The sequence below is a fragment of the Rattus norvegicus genome, chromosome 7 (assembly GCF_036323735.1).
Source record: "Rattus norvegicus strain BN/NHsdMcwi chromosome 7, GRCr8, whole genome shotgun sequence".
Taxonomy (NCBI): domain Eukaryota; kingdom Metazoa; phylum Chordata; class Mammalia; order Rodentia; family Muridae; genus Rattus; species Rattus norvegicus.
In genome coordinates this window covers 106,725,082-106,743,702 of record NC_086025.1, presented here as the reverse complement: position 1 = coordinate 106,743,702, position 18,621 = coordinate 106,725,082, and the positions used below count along the sequence as shown (strand labels likewise).

The window sequence follows — 18,621 nt, the reverse complement described above, 5'->3', positions numbered from 1 at the left end:
GGCAGCCTCGCGCTTCCCCTAGGTATAGGGTGGCATGCTGCTCATCTCTTGTTCAAACTGTTACAGGCTCCCAGCAACTCTTCTGTCCATCTCTAGCCTTCCCTTCTCAAATTCCTCTTCTAATCGTGTAGACTCTTCTCCAAAGCAAGGTCCAGTGCAGTCTGGGCTCACACCTCCTTTCTTCCTGTTCCCCTCTTACTGGTCCTCCCATTCCCCATTGCAGGTTTCTGAGGTGCTGCTGTGCACCTGATTCTGTCTCCAGTGGTGGATCTGCATTCATGCTCATCCCTCTGCCCTTTGGGCCCAGCATTAGCCACCCTCTGTCAAGCTCCTGTGGGTTCTGTCCTTAGTGAGCTGTAGTGGCAGAGGCGGTATTTTCTGTGAGTCACTGTGACATCCCCGGGTGCTGTTTCACTTTGTCAACACTGCCTTCCTTTAGGGTGTCTCTTCTCAGGATTCAGCACAGGGCTGGGCCTGGATGTACTCAGTGCCTGCTCACCACTGTGATGTCAGGAGTTGGGGGTAGATGGGAGGGGGAATCACAACTTCATGAACCCAGCTGAGGTTCAAGGGCTGTGTTGGGTTGGGATACTGGGTTTTACTTGCCAGATAAAGACCCTTGAACAGGGTCTGAGTGGAAATGGGTTCAATGGAGGCCAGTCTGGGCAGTGAGGAGGTGTGGCAGTGTCAGCCACAGAGGCCTGCAGCCCATGGAGCTTTCTTGGAAAGTCACTGTAGAAGCTGGACATGGAAGCGTCACGTGAGGTCTGTGGATTTTGGGGACAGGAGAGAAGAACTGGGACAACCAGGCTTCCTCTTAAGGTGACCGGAACTCCTCTCATCTCCTGAGTGTTTCAGGCAGCAGTGACATCTCCCACTATATCCAGATCACCCCTTGAGATACTTGGAGGAAGAGGTGGGAGAGGGCAGGGCCACTACATCAAGTCCAAAAGGATTGAGAGACATACATGAGGTTTGGGTGCAGGTCCCAGATATGTCTGAGTAGATTTTCTAGAAGGAAAACTAGTGAAGGCCCATTCCCTGTCTTCTGACCCTGGACAAACAGTGTTGCTGCTGCCATAGCAGTTGTCCTGATGGTGCTAATTTGATCCTCATCCTCAGATCAGACTTTTTATCTTTAAGAAGATGTTTGTGTTTTTCCTGTAAGTCTGTGTGCCACGTGTGTGCTGGTTATGTAACAAACTGAGAAGGTGTCAGATCCCCTGGGACTGCTGTGAGCCGCTGTGGAAGTGCTGGGAATCAAACCTAGGCCCCCAGAAGAGCAGCCAGTCTTTGAGCCATCTCTCCAGCCCCCTGATTCTTTTCTCTTTTATATGTTATTTACATGTGCTCCTCTACTGGAAGAGAAACATAAACAAGCAAATGTCACTTCTCACAAGAGGTGGTTGAATTAGCATAGGTTATGTTGAGATTTAAAAATTTGGGAAACAAAACCAGAGAACTGTCAGTTTGAGGTTAAAGTGGAAATACCTTGTTTATAAGAATAGATGGGCATGTTCCAGTCCCTCCCCACCACACTTGTCCTCTAGAAGGCAGTAACTCAGAGGACAAACTAAAGGCAGTGATACTCCACACAGTGGGCTTGTATCTATGCACCAGAATTCATGCATTGTGCCTTCATTTAAGCAGTCAGCAAGGCTCAAGGCTTGAAGCTCCAAGGCAGAGCGTTGATCTTAAAAATTATGAAAAGCAAAAGCTCCCCTGACTGTCATACAAAATCTTTCCTCCCCACAAATTAGCTTTTATACTGATGGCCCAGGCCTCTTCAGAACTAACTTCAAGTCTCTTTCCTCCCCCTTTCTCTTTCCCTCACCTCTTCCCTTCTTCTTCTACCCCCATGCATGCATGCACACACACATACACATGTATTCGCACACGCACATGCCTGCATATACACACCCTTTCGGAAAATGCTGACATTCCTGAGGTGAGGGCTCTTCTTTGCCCAGAAGTTTTGCACACACTCAAAGAGCCTCCTTTCTCATCCTCATTCTCCAGGCTCTATCTGCTAAAGTCTTCTTCATGCTCCGAACCCTGGCCCAGCATAGCTTCTGGTGAAAATCCTTCTAGTGCCCTTTAAATTCAGTCAGCCTCTTTCCATGTACTCAACACCATACATTTTTATGGCTCATGTTTAACAAAGTGATATTTTTTAATTTATGTGAAATTGCCTTGTCTCTCCCACTCGACTTGTGCTATGCAACATAGTAGCCACTGGAGAAATTCACTTGAATTTAAAGTAATTAAAATCAAGTGAAATCAATAGTCAATCCTTTAGACGCTTCAGTGCACCGTATACTGTTGAAGTGCCCATAGCTATGTATAGCTAGCAGCTGCCTTTCTGCATCACACAGAACAGGCCAGTAGGCCAGAGCTCCTTGGCACCAGACACCAGGCTGCCAGGACGAAAGCATAGCCCTTGGTGAGGATACATTAAGCAGACAATAAGTATCAGGGTGTGAGTCAAGGAAGAGGAGACTGTAGTTATGCGGGAGAGGGGAAGAAGGGACTGTAGCTAAAAGAGAGGAAGAAAGGGGACTGTACTTGTGATGGAGAGGGGAGAGAGGGGAGGCTAGCTCACAGGAGCCATAACCCTAAGTGTAAAAAGTAAAGCACCAGTTTCCAGAGGACAGCATTTCCATGACCCATATGTAGGCAAAGATTTCCTAGACAAATAGTAGCATTAACCAAACCAAATTGAACAAAATAAGACAAGCAAACAAACAAACAACCCCTAACCAACCAACCAACCAACCAACCAACCAACCAACCAACCAACCAATCAAACAAACAGAAAACCAAATAATAACAAAATTAAGTAATTCTAGGCTGGGCATAGTGGCACAGACCTTTAATTCCAGCACTCAGGAGGCAGAGGCAGACAGATCTCTGTGAGTTCAAAGCTAGCCTGGTCTACAGGACTATTTCCAGGACAGCCAGGGCTACACAGAGAAAACCTGTTTTTTGGGGGTAAGGGAGATCTGATCATGAAAAGGCAACATTAGAAGAGCAAAGAACTTAAGCACACATTGTAAGCAGGTGGCAGGTGACAGTTGACCAGGTGTTTAGCATTCCTAAACCCCTGGGTACTGGTTCCAGAACCAAAAGTGTTACAAGGAGGAGGAGCAGGGAGAAGGGGAGAGAACTTGGCTATAAATCTACCATCTTTGTCCAAACGCAGACAGAGCATCTACAGCAGTGCCACTGAGAACAACCCAAACGTTCACAAGAAGCAGAATAGCTACACTACCATTTTGACACAGCAGCACGCCCTATAGCAAGCAAACACATGAGCATTGGCATGGGCCTCAATTGCCATGCTGAGACGAAGGAGGGCCATGGACACTGATTTGAGATGTCTGGTTCCAGAAGTCTAAAAGAATATCTTCATGTGATTTTTAAGTCAAAGAGGACTAAAAAGACAGCAGAGAATAGAGACTGTATTTAGTTAGTATCCTGTAACAAGTGAGACTTATGCTCCGTGGTAGCAGACACAGTTGTGTATCTTGGTAGAGAGCTGCCAACAGCAACAGGATTGGAAGAGGAAGCAGAGAATGCTGGGAATTACCGTGCTGTGGTCTGGGTGTAGGGTGCCCTTCTGTGAACCAAAACGTAGTAGCCCATCAAGCTGTAACTTAACGTTAGTGCTTGTCTTAGTGGGGGTATCTATTGACTGAAGAGACACCATGACCAAGACACCTCTTATTAAGGAAAATATTTAATTGGGGCCAACTTACAGTTTCAGAGGTTCAGTCCATGATCATCATGGTGGGAAACATGGCAGTGTGCAGGTAGACCTGGTGCTGGAGGAGTTGAGAGTTCTATATCTTGATCTGAAGGCTGCCAGGAAGTGGCTCTGTCTTCCACAGGCAGCCAGGATGAGGCTCTCAAAGCCCATCCCAACAGTGACACACTTCCTCCAATAAGGCCACACCTATTCCAACAAAGTCCCACCTCCTAATAGTCACATCCCATGACCAAGATTCAAGATACCAGTGCTCATTACTGTATGCAATTTAGCAGACTTTCATTTTTTAAAGAAATTATGCACCATTTACCACAAAATGAGTCTTTTAGGAATGAATCTGTAAAATACCAAAAGACCTTCCCAGAGGTGATTATTATATGTTGCTGGGAAACTATTAAACAAGACAAACATCTTATAGAGATATACCATACTCATAGATAGGAAGACTAAATAGCATAAGAAAGTCTTGTGTTTCCAAAATTCATCTATTGGTTTGAAAGTTTGGATGGAAATTCTAACAGATGACCTTAAAGATTTACCCAGGAAAGTGATTCTGGAATTTCTGTGAAAGCACAAAGGGTGGGAAACACCCAGCCAGCTCTAAAAGAGTTATCAGGTGAGGGCGGCCCTGAAGGACTCCAAGCCCAATATCACAGGCACTGAAAAGCAACGGGGTCTGCCCAAAGCTTTTGGAACACTTGGTCAGAGGATGAGTAGGAACTTTTCAAGTAGACAGCGGAAGGCTGTCTACACCAGAGGGTGGCTGTCTACACCAGAAGAAGGCTGACTACACCAGAGGGAAGGCTGACTACACCAGAAGAAGGCTGTCTACACCAGAGGGAAGGCTGTCCACACCAGAGGAAGGCTGTCTACACCAGAGGGAAGGTTGACTACACCAGAGGAAGGCTGTCTACATCAGAGGGAAGGCTGACTACACCAGAAGAAGGCTGTCTACACCAGAGGGAAGGCTGTCCACACCAGAGGAAGGCTGTCTACACCAGAGGAAGGCTGTCTACACCAGAGGAAGGCTGTCTACACCAGAGGGAAGGCTGTCCACACCAGAGGAAGGCTGTCTACACCAGAGGAAGGCTGTCTACACCAGAGGGAAGGCTGACTACACCAGAGGGAAGGCTGATTGCACCAGAGGGAAGGCTGACTGCACCTGAGGGGAGGCTGTCTACACCAGAGGGAAGGCTGTCTACAGCAGAGGGAAGGCTGACTGCACCTGAGGGGAGGCTGTCTACAGCAGAGGGAAGGCTGTCTACAGCAGAGGGAAGGCTGACTGCACCAGAGGGAAGGCTGTCTACAGCAGAGGGAAGGCTGTCTACAGCAGAGGGAAGGGTATCTGTACCAGAAGAAGGCTGTCTATACTAATGGTTAACTTCACAAACAGTGCAGAGCACTGCAGTCACTCCTCGAGCCTTCAGTAACCCTGATGTCAATTAAATAACAGTGGGAGCAGGGCTGACATTTCAAAGACCCCAGGCAACTAGAGCACAGAGGAGCCCTGTGTGCACTACAGGCATTAAATACGAGGGTGTGGCACACTAGATGTAAGGAGCAGGGACATGAGGAAGAAGAGTGAGAAGATCACATGGCCTCAGGGTAGGGCCACACATGCTTGCTTTGTGCACTGACTGTGGCAGTGAGAAGTCCTGACTCAAGCCGTAGCAGAGAGGCAAACCCACTCTGCAGCGGCCATGATGCCAGTCTGGAAGACAGCAGAGAGGGGTGCCCACAGATGGGAGGCCAACAATGGCAGCACCAGGAAAGACGAGAAGGGTCAGACTTGGATGAGAGTGGAGAAGGCATCGGATAGGGCTGTACTTCACCAGACACCATCTCTTCCTGTTTCGACGGAAGCACCTCTAGTCCCTTCCACTGAACAACTACCCCCACCCCGCAGGCACTTGTCTCTTGGTGAGTCACCGCAGCTTGGCTGGAGAGAGCGATGATGAGCACAGGAGATGATGGATCAATGGTCCACAGACAGGCTCTTGCTGCCTGCAGCGCAGTCACCTGTTGCTGATGAATGACAAACACTCCAGTCGCCAACCCAGTGGCTTAGAACGTTATTTTCCAACCGGAATTTAAGCGGAAGAGCAAAGCCAACCTTCTCACATGCTGGCTGAACAGGCGGCCTAGCAATGAACGTACTTCATAGGTTATTAAACAGACCTCTGGGCAAGTGTGGTGGGTGGCACGAAGCTCCCCACATCCGCAGAGATGCTCTCCTATGAGCCCCAGGGAGGCAGGGACAGGCTGACCTTTCCTGTGGCTACGCTGTAGTGCTGTGAAATGACTGTCTGTGAGTCAGAAGGCAGGTAGGTGGCCCAGCTAAATATAACGATGGGCAGGCTGTCCAGGACATTAGCTTTGTTCCTTCGGAGCAAAAACAGACAGCCCACTGAATACAAAACAAAAGAAACACGCCATGGCCAACACAACCTGAGAGCAGTCATAGGTCAGGATTAAAATCTAAGATATAAACCCCCCAGTTTCAACTCAAATATATAGAAAAAAAAAGAGTAGGCAGAAGAGAATAAACGTTTATTCAAAGTCACCAGTGACTCACACAAGGCCTAGATGGGCCAGTCAGATTGTGAAGAGGCTAGGGGCTTCAGGCATAGCGTCTCTCATCCCTGGAAGCTTTCTGTAAGGGGCTGAGTGGCAGAGAAGAGAAGATTCCGAGGAAGGTTAAAGCTGGCTGGGGAGAGGGCAGCAGCCTGCCCTGGTTGTATAAAAAAACAAGGAAGAGAAATGGACAACAAGTATGAAAGCAGCATGGGGTTGCCATGGGAACCCAGGTAGGGAATGGGCAACCCAGAAACAAGAGCTTCAGCTATCTCCCCAAAGGACCAAAGCCCATAGGACCAGGACTGGGTTAAGATGTGTCTGGTCCCTGAAGGCATTTGAGAACATCTTCACAAAGGCAGCGTGGAACAAGGCAGAAAAGTTCTCATGGAGCCCGGGGGGTGGGGGGGAGCCCTGTTTCTGATGACAAAGGGGGACCAAGGGATGGCTCTCAGAGGCTGAGGGGGTAAGTGGTGAGTGACGAAGGGACACCCAGGCAGGCAGGACCTGGGAATTCAGAGACAAGGATCCTGGACTTGCCCTCAAGATAAGCACAGTAGGGTGACATGCATTCAGGCAGATTCTCGGGGCTTGGGCTGGCACAGGGGCATGTAGGGGGCAGGACCAGTGTGATCTCCTGGTCACAAGGGAAGACCCTGTGAGAACAGGCAGGAAGTAACTGAATTACATGCCAGTCGCGTGTGCTGGGCACTGATTCTCTCTGTCCTAGTGCTTTCTAACCCAAGGAAAACCAAGTTCGACAAAATCTCAGGCTTTCTTTAAAAACAAAACAAAACCAAAACACATGTTTGTGGCAAAGTGAGGCATCTAGGAATTACAGAGACAGAAAGAGATACCTTCGTGTTAAGGCTGCAAGCAAGCTAGCTGCCTCCAGCTTCCGGGTGCTTCGGGATGAGTCACACCATTCTTTAAAAAAAAAAAATAAGACTCAGAACTCCAAAAATCCATATTTATTCTCAAAAGAGAGCAGCAGAGCAGGGCAGAGCTCCTGAACAAATCTTCTGATTCCAGGGGACAGCGTTAGAGGAGCAGGCAGGTCATGGAAGAGAATTCAGCAGACTGCAGAGCAATGGCCCACCAATAAAAGCAATCCCCGACTAACTTCAGCTGTCAGTAAATGGTGAAGCGATACACAATCAAATTGATTTGCACATAGCCCTGGACTCTGGATGAAGACCTATGCTGATGGCCACTACCCCTAGCAGCCTGCCCCTAGGCTGTTCCTCAGAAAGGTGGCAAGAGACATACTCACCCATGGGAAGCAGCGCTGGTTCTTATCAGAGCTTAGCAAGACACTGGTGTCTCTGCTGAACCCCAGGCTGCAAGCGTAGGGCCATCCAGTAACAGTGCACAGGGAAAAGGAGGAAGGGCACCCTCACTAGTGGCTTCATCTCCTACAGCTCTGCACTAGTGCCCTCCAGATGGCCTCCCCAGAGAATTGTGTATGTCTCACTCCAGGGCAACTGCAGTTACCCTCCTTCTGTAGTCCTGTTCTAGCATCAAGAAAAATCATCACTCTTCTGATTGACATCTTATCCCACCAAAAAGGGATTCGGTAGCAGCTTGAAATTTTTGTAAAATATATATTGGAAGCCTTGAACTAATCCATCTCTGCATAGGTCACTGCCCCACCAAGATCAGTAACTCATGTACCCAAAGCTACAACTTTTCCCAGAACTCCAAAGCACTCTATGTATTCAGGAGGACAATGGGAAGCCTCCTGACACGGGAAAAGGCCGAAGGCCTTAGGTCTGGTGTGATAGCTGTGTTACAGCCAGTGGAGGGAAAGCAGTGTCCAGATATGGCTGTCCATGGAGGCTGGGGACCGTGCCTCTTGAAGTCCACTGTCTCCGCAGACATTATTTTTACTTTCCTAAACACATTGCAGAGTTTCTGAATGAATGAGCATGTTGCTTTCTCCATGGAAATTAAGGATGAGTATTGGCTTATCTTCTCAGCCAACTGCTTCTACTGCTTTGGTTTCCTTGAGCATATTTTATGATAACCAGATGGGCTTTTTTGGCATCCATGGATTTTTATGAATACATGAGAAAGCATCTTTGAAAAATATTCTACCTGAAGCAGCCTACACTGACAGACTCCCGGGAAAGAGACCCGTTGCTTTCTTTTACCTTTGCAAGTGTATTTTATTTTAGTTACATTTTATTCAGGTTTATTTTAGGTATCTGTTACTATATATATCCTTATTCACGCATGTCTTTTTCTTTCTTGCTTTCTGGAAACAGTTAAAAAAGCATACCCTGTCACTAGGGTTGGTTGCTAAGCCGTTTGGTTGGTGGGGGCTTGGTGTATAGTCTGGACCTCCTGCTGTGCTCCAGAGCAGCCCAGGCTGGTGAGCTCAGGCTGTTGTTTTTGTCTCAGTGTGGCTGGTGGTTCTGAGTTCTGGTTTTAACCATGTGTTGATGGGCTGTGTAATACTGAAGAAGTCAACCTCATTGGAACCTTGGCTTTCTCATGTGTAGACTCAGTACGGTAATGCCCACTTTACAGGGAATATAGAGTGAGTTAGATGCCCCCATGGACTTGTGCCCATTGCCAGTCCAAGGACACCACGATCCATGATCAGATCTGTCAGGGTTATCAGAGAGAAGGGGGTTGCTGCTGGGTACAGTAGGAACTGCCTCACGTAGTCGTGGAGGGCAGAAAGTCCTGCAACAGGTTGTTATGAGCTGGAGACTTCAGATACATGGATTAGTCTGAGGCAGAAGGGCTGAAAACCTTGGAGGACACTGAGGGTAGGTTCTGGAGCCCAAAGTTTGGAGATCCTGAAGTTGTAAAGTCAGGGGTGAGAGAAAAGCAGGTGAGTCTCTCTAAGGTCGCTTCTACACTACCCATGGTTTCGCTGATTGGATGATGCTCATTTGTGTTGAAGGTTGTCCTGCCCCTCCCAGTTCCCCAATTTACAGGCCAGCTCCTCTGCAGCCAGGCACACATACCTTGCCAGTTCTCGGATATGCCTTTGTAGGCTGGCTTTGCTGGTGTGGCCAGAGTAGCTGCTTTTCCTCCACTGCTAGCGCCTGCTTTCAGCTGTCATTTCCCAGTTGTCATGATGATTGTGATATTGCAGTTGAATTCAAGGGAAGTGTTATTTCAGCATGCAGAATTACATCCTGAAATTGCCCACAGCCTTTCTCCTAATGGAAAGATTGAATGCTATAAACGGTAGTTGTGAAGTTCACGCCACCCCGCTCACTTTTATTTTCGACTCAAACCATTCTTGCATGCATCCCATCCTCAGTACCTCTAAGCTCCTTGGTCCTGGTAGACTGCCTCCATCTGTTTGTGACTTTTCGCCCTTGTCCTCCTATTAATTGTCAGACAAATCCATTCTGCACATTTGATTTGTGATTGCCTGTGCTGGCATAAACACAGGTGGGATGCTCCAACATCATTTTCTGTTCTTTCTCAGCTCCCATGCTGGAGAGAATTCCTTCCCAGTGTCTCCTGTGACATCTTCTCCCAGCTTGTCTCTTTCGCTTCTGCAGCTGCCCTGTGCCATTTCAAGCTTTGCTCTTGCCCAAGCTTCTGCCCCAACGGGAGCTGGAAACATCCCTGCCCATGTATGGTGCTACCTTTCTTCTCTACCTTCCACTGGGTTCAGAAAGCACAGCCATTCAGTCCATGAAGAGGTCACACGCTTTAAGAGGATTGTTTTTGAGGTTTCTGGGCAAATTTCACGTGTGTGTTATGTGTGTGTGTATTTTATATGTATGTATGTGTGTATTTATGTGTGTATGTATGTGTGTGTGCAAAGTGTGCATGTTCCAAAGCTTTCCAGCTTCAAGTCATTGCTGATATACATTTTCCCTCTTTCCCAGTATCTAGTACTCCTTGATTTGGTCTCTCATACTCAGCTTCTGCACTGGGTAGCACATAGTATGCACAGATCTCAGGCCATAGAAGGTGCTGGGAGTCAGAGGGAAGGATTGTTTTCAGTGTACCCAGGGGAGGCACTGTGGAAAGTGCTTAGACCTGGGGGAGGTTGGAGGATCAGTGATGGTTGTCACAGCTGGGGCCACAGTGGGACATGGGGAGCAGAATGGTAGAATCTTCTAGTTCCTTTGCAGTGGCTCATTGGCAGCTGGTCTCCAGTGTCCAGGAGAGCTGCTTTGCCTTTGGTTAGCTCTTTACTGAGTGTATCATTCCTTGAGAGCCCCAGTGAAACTTCTGGGTCATTGTTCTCCTTGAAAGTCCACTTTCCCCACACTAGTCCTTATGAGGAAGCGGCCTGCTGCGGGGTGGTAGTGTCTGTGTGAATGAATGCCCGGGGAAGATCCTCCCGCCTTGTAATTAGACCAGGGAGGAGAGAATATCATGCTCCTTCATGTTACTTCTTGGATAAACAAATCCCTGCCTGACAAAACAGATGATCATATTTACCTGCAACTTCTGTTTTCCTCCCTAGATGGAATCAGTGTGAGCGGCTTTCCCCTGTCCAGTCCTTTCCGCCAGGTTGTCCGGCCCCGAGTGGAGAGCAGACCCACAAACCCTTCCGAGGGCAGCAAGACGGGGGACCTTGGCCACGTCAAGGTGAGTCCATCCGTGGAGGTGCAGGCTGCCAGGGTTGGTTCTCCTGGATTTTGCTGGAGCACTTTCCAACTAGCATTTGGAGTACCTTTCTGAAGGAGATTGGAGGTGTGTGGTTGAAAATGGTATCTCGTTTCTTGTGGCATTTCTGGAACGCAGTCCCGAGGCGACTCATGTGCCGTGTACTTGGGGGGATGCAAGCTCTGATTTTGCTGTGACATAGAGACTGGAAAGGCAGGCCTGCCATTGAGGACAGTGAGCAGAGGAGATGATTTCCCCCCTGTCCCTTTCCTTTGAGAGATGCATTCATTGCCCAGTTCTCAGTTTGGCTATTCACTTCAGCATTTTTCTTAATCATTTGGCAACTCTCGCAGGTGCTGGTTTGTAAGCCCACAGTTCCTGGAGCTCTCCGTACAAAGCCGGGATGCTCAGGACACGAGGGCCAACAGGAGCAGAGCTTGCAAGGAGTGTGTGAGAATAGGAGCTCCAGGCACCAGTCCAGACCCTGCAGAGCACCCCCTACCCCTGTCTCCGGAGGTGCACAGTGGGGTGCTGCAGGGCCCTGAGCAGTGGCTGGGGTGCAGGCATAGAACCACTATTTAAGCGAGCATACTTATGGCCACCCAGTGGGCATGCTGTTTGCTAGCCCCATACTAAAATGTGGGAGAGCATTGGCTGATGGGACCACCAGAAGAGCTCTACCCAAAGCCCAAGTTGGATGGGAAGAGCTGCCCTGAAAGCTGTCCTGAGTAACCTTGGTGCAGTGTGGAGAAGGGTTTGTGTTCTGTGGAGTAGTAGGCTCCTCGGAGGAATGGGGAAGGCTATGCCAGTGGTTTGAGGGCTGCCTGTGGGGCATGTGAAGAAGAATGGCATGATTTAATCCGAGTTGTGTGGAACCCATAAAATCATTACTGGTATTGTCACGGGTGATAAGGCTGCCAAGCACTTTCTTGAACTAGGTATATCGCGTTTCCCCGAAGGATACAGGTGGCTGACAGGAACTGGGTCTGCACTCAGGACTGTTTATTCTGCATGTGGTGGGACGGCGTGTGATAACTGAAAATGGATGCTGTGTTTGGTGGGGGAACATCAGTGAAGTGTCTCAGCTCAGTAGCAGAGTGCTTAGCCAGCATGCTTGCGGCCCTGGACATGTATCCCTACCACACAAATTATATAAGCCAGGCCTGTCTGCCTCTCACAGTCCCATCTGGAAGACTGGCCATTGTTGGCTTGGGGAAGAAAGAGTAAGACCCCTGGGCTTCATTTTTATAGCTAAAGAAAATGGAGACTAGGGAAGATAAGTTTGGGTGGCAGCTGTAAGCCCAAGAGTCACTCAGGAGGAAGTAAGGCTTTGCCCTTGCTAGATGACCTGGTGTCTAGTTAGGCTCAGATTGGTTCTGGCTTCTATTTCCCAACTCTCCTTTTCCAACTATCACTGGGGGCCAGTAACTACTGTTTAAATCGCATGCGATCTGCAGTGGTCCTGTGTGATCAACACATGACAAGGGCTCTGCCGAGAGCCCTCTGAGAGGCCACCAGCTTATGGTACTGGCTATTGTGGACCCAGGTTGGCCTGTGCCTGGTGCTACTACAGCTGCCAATGGCTTTGCTTGTTGGAAGCAGAACTGGATCAGACAGAGCGATGGGACGATGGTGCAGCCAGTGGAGAGCCAGAGTCTTCTCCGTGCTTGCCTCCTGGTACTTAAACAGGCCTTCTTTCCACTTCACACCTGCATGTGGCTTGCTGGAAGAAATGCTGAAATCTTGACAACAATGGAGCTTGCCAGGGCACTAGGCCTCCTGCCCTTTGCATGTTGGCTTTGGAGGTGGTAGGCACCACCATGGTGCCTTACAGAGTAGCTAAAGACTGGACTTCAACTTCAGGAACTTAGGAAGAAAGTTGGAAATTAAACTTGAAGTAAGCAAAATGGGAAAAAAAAAAAAAAAAAACAAACAGGGCAGAAATCAATGAGCTAAGAAACAGACAAAATCCCTGAAATAGACAAAGTAACCAGAAGCTTGTTTTTTGAGAAAGTCTGCGAAATTTATCGACTTCCAGCCAGATTGATTAAAGAGTAATTATGTAAATTACCAGTATCAGGCCCAAGATAGGGAGCTTCTGCTCAGGCCTTGCCGAGATGATAAGGGAGAAGGGAGGTGCATTGCGAAGCATTTTATGCTGAGGACTGGGTAAGTAAGCAGGTAGCTTTGTATCCCTCAAGGAAAGAGAGTTCTTGCTAAAACCTTTCACAGAGAAACTCCTTAAGGGAGAAACAATAGGAAATCTGCAAACTGTGAAAGGAAGAACACTGCAAGTGGGATGGCTCAAGGCTAAAGATGCTTGCCATGCGTGCCCTGTAAAGATGCTTGCCATGCGTGCCCTGAGGACCAGGGTTCAAAGCCTGGCACCCACATGGAGGTGGGGAGAGAGAAATGGCCCTTCATGTGTATCCTGTGGCATGTGTCCTCTCCCAGCTGTCACACACACACACACACACACACACACACACAGAGTAATGACGATGATGATATAATGATGATGATAATGAAAAGAAAAAAGAAAAACCAGAAGAAATAAGATAAATAGATTTTTGAAGAAAACCCACACGGAGCATCACATCACGCCATAGACAGTCTCCACCCCCTACAGCTTTAACAAGTCTAAAGCAGGAGTTGAGCCTGCTTGCTACCTAATGGGCTGTCCAGCATCAATTGAACAGGGCTCATCTATGGAAGGCAAGGTTGGTTTAACATCAGAAAACCCACAGTTGAAACTCTCCATGTTGATAAACGAGGAAAGGAAAATTAAATAAACAACTTCATCTGTTGCCACGTGCACGTAGCTTTTTTTTTTTTTTTTTTTTTTTTTTTTTTGGTTCTTTTTTTCGGAGCTGGGGACCGAACCCAGGGCCTGCCTTGCGCTTCCTAGGTAAGCGCTCTACCACTGAGCTAAATCCCCAGCCCCATGCACGTAGCATTTAATAAAGTCTGGCATCTATTTCCAGAATCCTCTCTGCCACCTTGAAATAGAGATGAGCCGTCGGGCCAGCTGTTCTCTCATGCTTCACAGAGAAAGGCTTGGCCTGGGCTCTGGAGTCCCCATGACACCCCAGCAGCACCACACAGAGACTGGCTCTGTCATAAACTGCTAGATCTTTCTTAGAGCTCGTACATGCTTTTGCACTTTAATAATTATAGTTAAAAAGGGATGTACTGGAAGAATCTGCGAAGAATTCAGGTTAAGCAAACAGCATGCTCTTCTGTCCCTTACCCGCTCTCCTCCCCTCCCCTCCCCTTTCCCTTCCTCTTCCTCCACCCCTCTTTTTTCTTTCTTATGTGTGTGCCTGCTGTGCTGCATCTGGAGAAGCTAGAGGACAGCATATAGAAGATCCTTAAATGTTTTGAGTTACTTACTAGAGTGTGTGTGTGTGTGTGTGTGTGTGTGTGTGTGTGTGTGTGTGTGTGTGATGTGTGCATGTTTGAGTAGGAGCGCACATGTGCCATGGCCTGCTCATGGTAGGAGGAGAACTGCTTCTCCCCTTTTACTGTGGGTTCTGGGGACTGAACTCAGGTCTGGAGCTTCTGCAGCAAGTGTTAGCCTTAATGTAGGTCTCTTCCTGCCAAATGGAAGGAAAGGAAGTTGGCGGAGAATGGGTGTGGGGGAGGGAGCGCAGTGGAGTAGCCGGTCCCTGAGCAGGAGGCATCAGAAGAGAAGGCTTATTTCAGCAAAGGCTACTGGACCAGGTTGCAGTGGTGGCTGGGACTCATCAGACAGCATGGTGATATAGACATTCTGGAGGAGACCACCATGTAGACAGCAGTGAAGCTGCCACAGACGCCTGCCCCCAGGTCTTTCCAGGCACACGGTGGCCCAGGTGCAATGGGTGACTGACCAGAATCAGTCTAGTAATTACATAGCAGAGGCAAAATGGCTCCCAAACATCCAGTTCCAAGCTCAGGGTCTTAGCCTTCCAGAATGCTGGCAGCTCAGGGAGGGCAAGCACCTGAGCCTGCTGAGTCCAGAGAACCAAGGGGCAGAGAGGCTCTGATGCCTACCAGGGCCATTTCTGTACAATTGCACATCATTCAGGGGAAATTAGGACACATCTCTATGAGGTGAAGGAAATGTCCAGGGTCAGGTAGCCTCTAAGTAGAAGTTAAATTCAGCCCAGGTGCTTCTGATTCCAAGGCTTGTGCATAAGCCATTTCTACCACACCACAGTGCCACTGCCTGTGCAATTTCTGTGCCCCTGAATTTATTACAGGATACAGAACACACTCTATTGATTCAAGCTATATTGATGAAATAGTCATGTCTAAGCCTTTTGGCCTATCTGACCTCAGTTTCCACTCTGTGAAAGGCAGATAATAAGGCTTCCTCCCAGCTCTTGTAGGGAGGGAAGTGTCTGCTATTAGTCCTGGTAGATAAGAAAAGCTCACAAAATGGCAAATCCAATTCAGCTCCAAATTATTTCTAATCTGTCCCAGTGATAGTTACAGAGACAGGGCATTTTCCTTGCGAAGTTTAAGCATAAAAGCTTCACAGGAATCCTTTAATCTGCTCAACAATTTTAAAACTTAATAAGAAATTTAGATTGGAGAGCTGGGGAGAGAGGCTGCTGTCTGTGGAATGCTAAAACAAATACCAAATGAGGCCAAAGGAACATTCCTCCAGGTCCAGGGAGGGCAAAGCTAAGACCTTTTGAGACCATGGGTGTTGTGTCAAGCCTCTTGCAGGTATATGTTGTGTGTGCACATGTGTGCGTGCGTGCGTGTGTGTGTGTGTGTATGTGTGTATACGCGGTATGGGTGCTGGTCTAATGGTGCCTTCTACTTTTTAATTTTGTTTTACTTTGAATTATGCACATTGTGTATGTCCATTTATAGGTATGTGCACACGAATGCAGGTTTTCTTGGAGGCCAGAGGTACTGGGTCTCCTAGAGATGGACTTACAGGTAGCTGTGAACTGCCTGGTGTGGGTGCTGGAAACTGAACTCAGGTCTTCTAGAATAGCAATAAGGACCTGCCAAGCCATCTCTGCAGCCCCATCTCTGCCTTTGTTTGAAACACAGTCTTTCTTTGGCCTGGAATGTCACCACACAGGCCATGGTAGTTGGCCCACGAGCTTCTAGGGATCCTTGTGTCTTCTCGTCCCATCTCTGCATTGGTAGGGTTACCTGTGTTCATCACCAGGACAGGCTTTTTGCATGGAACCTAAACTTGGGTCCTCATGCTTGCAAGGCTTGTCCTTCACCTATTGAACCATCTCTTAAGCCCTCCTGCAGCTTTTATCCAGTTCACGTGTCTGACAGCTAGAGAGCAGTTAACCAGAACATGCTGAGTTCTAAATGCTGGGAGTAAAGCCACGTACAGCGTCTGAGAGTCACATTCTGGCCAGAGACTAACACTAAACCATGCTGGTTGTGATGTCTGCTGAGAATAGACACAGACAGAGGCAGGGGTGACCTCCGTCTCTGGTGTGGGGAGAACGTCTGCAGAGTTCATTACAGCTCTGATGAGAGAGGAACAGGTGTACACAGCTTGTCCCACTCTGTCATGGATGGGCCACTGGAGTGGCGCCGTTATTTGGATGCTAACAGAGGCTGCCAACCTTTGGAGTATTCTTATTGCCAGTTACCTTTGTCCCCAGGTGATTGCAAGTTAATTATAGAGGTGAGACTTACTGTTGTCTGCATTTCCTCCTTTGCAAGGGGCAGACACACGCAGCAGTTATACTCTTAGAGAGTGTGGAACCAGTGAGACAGAAAGGTACTAAAATGGCTTCTAGTGCCATACCCCACCCTTGGCAGGAGCTACATTGGCAGTAGCATTAGCCTGCCCCACAATCACCTGGGGGCCACCCTTACCTGGAGGGTGGGAATGGGTACTTCGGGGCAGTCCTGGGTGATGCAGCCGGGGTGGAGTCCTTACTTGAGGGATTATCGTCTTAGAAAGGGAGACCTTGATCCCCCTTTAATTTTTATTAGTAGTAGGACTGGCCTTTAGCATCTTGTTTGGTTTTGTTTGGTTTTTGAAGACAAGACTTTTCTGTTTAGCCCTGACTGTTCTAGAACTTGCTCTGTAGACCAGGCTGGATTTGAAGAACTCACAGAGATCCATCCGCCTCTGCTTCCCAAGTGCTAGGGTCAAGGTACACACCACCACCTACGGCCTGTCTTCGGCATTCTTAAGAGGTTTTGAAGCCTTCCTGCTGTACAGGCATGGGGTACCAACAGGAGCTCACTTTGGGGAACTTCCACAACAGACTTATATATACTACCTGGAATCCTGAAAAGGAATCTTCACAATCTTTTGTCATAAAACCCTGCTATAAGCACTTAATTAAAACCAAGTCTAGGCATTAAAAAGCTGATCTGGGGGCTGGTCCTAAAACCTTTGCATAGCGATATGGAATGTAGCCTGCTCAAGCCAGCTTGTGCCCACAGGATTAATGTCTGTATAGCAACAGAGACCATCCAATGTTTGAATGCATGACCCTGTGCTACAGAGGGCTACACCGGTCATCTGCAGGGTCTCCAGGGACACTGGGTATCTCCTCAGAGCCAAGCAGGTCTTGTGGGACTATTATCGAGAGCTGGCTTCTGCCATCACATTCAGCATGATTGATCTGCAGTCAGCAGGAAAGAACCAGACAGGAGAAGAAAACGTGTACTTTTATTGCATTCTTGCCAAAGAAGAAAATTGAGTTAAGTCTGCCATTTGGAATGACTGACAGTAAGCAATATGTTTGCTTGGGTAAGGACATTTAGGTGACATGATTAGTCCCTAAAAATCCAAAGCAGTTTAGAGACTACGTCAAAACAAAATAATTCTTACCCTGCTTCCCAAGTGTTTACATCTTATCAAAAGGACAAGACATGGGAGGAAGAACCCCGTGTTTATTTGCTATCAGGCCTGCAGTGACCTTTGCTTTTGGCCAGCTTTGTCACAGTGGACAGGTTCAAGTAAGCCATCTCTGGAATGAGGATGATCCTTCATACCCCAAGAAGAGTTCCTGTTGTGAGGTGGGTTCTTTGGAATGAGCAGGCACGTGGCCCTGTGTCTATATGTGTGCTGTCCATGTGGTCTCCTGGAACTTGGTGAAGCTGTTGGCCATTCCTTCCTCTGTCGCACTCCAAGCCCCGAAGTTCCTCAAAGGCAGAGGGTGGTGTTCTCTCCTCACTCATGCTAGGAGAGAGCCCGGCTGTGCATGTAGCTAGTAAGTGACTGTTGCCACTCAGTGACGGTGGGTGGCTAGTGAAGAGGCAGGCAGAATGAAGCAGAGAACGTTGGGAAGGAAGGCTGGTGAATGACACAGCCTGAGCCCACACAAGGGACAGACATGTTTAGAGCAATTCTGTAGACACATTCTGGTAACAGATGCAGTGAGGAAGATAAGGTGAGGTGACAGGCAGGGACGCTGGACTGTGCAATGTGGCGTGGACACATGCATGTTCATGACCACACCACTTTGTTAACCCTACCCTACCCTGAGTTTGTTAGTGCTGACATTCAAAACTTGAATAGCCTAGGTTTTCTTCTTTGTTTGTCAAGAAGGGCAGGACTCAGAATTCTCAAATGCCCACCATGGAAATTTGAAGAAAAGAGGCAAGAAAGTCACCATTCAAGTGGCTAATGCATAAAACAGTTGGGTGAGAGAAGACCTTGGCTGACTTTAGAAGGAGTTCTGTAATGTAGAAGGTAATTA

General features: G+C 48.1%; 1 protein-coding gene across 12 annotated transcripts in view; it reads left to right on the top strand.

Moving 5' to 3' along the window:
- Positions 1-18,621, top strand: part of Trappc9 (trafficking protein particle complex subunit 9) — a 477,026-nt gene that overhangs the window by 143,662 nt on the left and 314,743 nt on the right. For all 12 annotated transcript variants that reach the window (XM_063263588.1, XM_063263579.1, NM_001034156.2 and 9 more), the window contains one exon: positions 10,791-10,915. In XM_063263588.1, the coding sequence (XP_063119658.1) occupies positions 10,791-10,915 (125 nt within the window). The remainder of the gene's footprint in view (positions 1-10,790; positions 10,916-18,621) is intronic.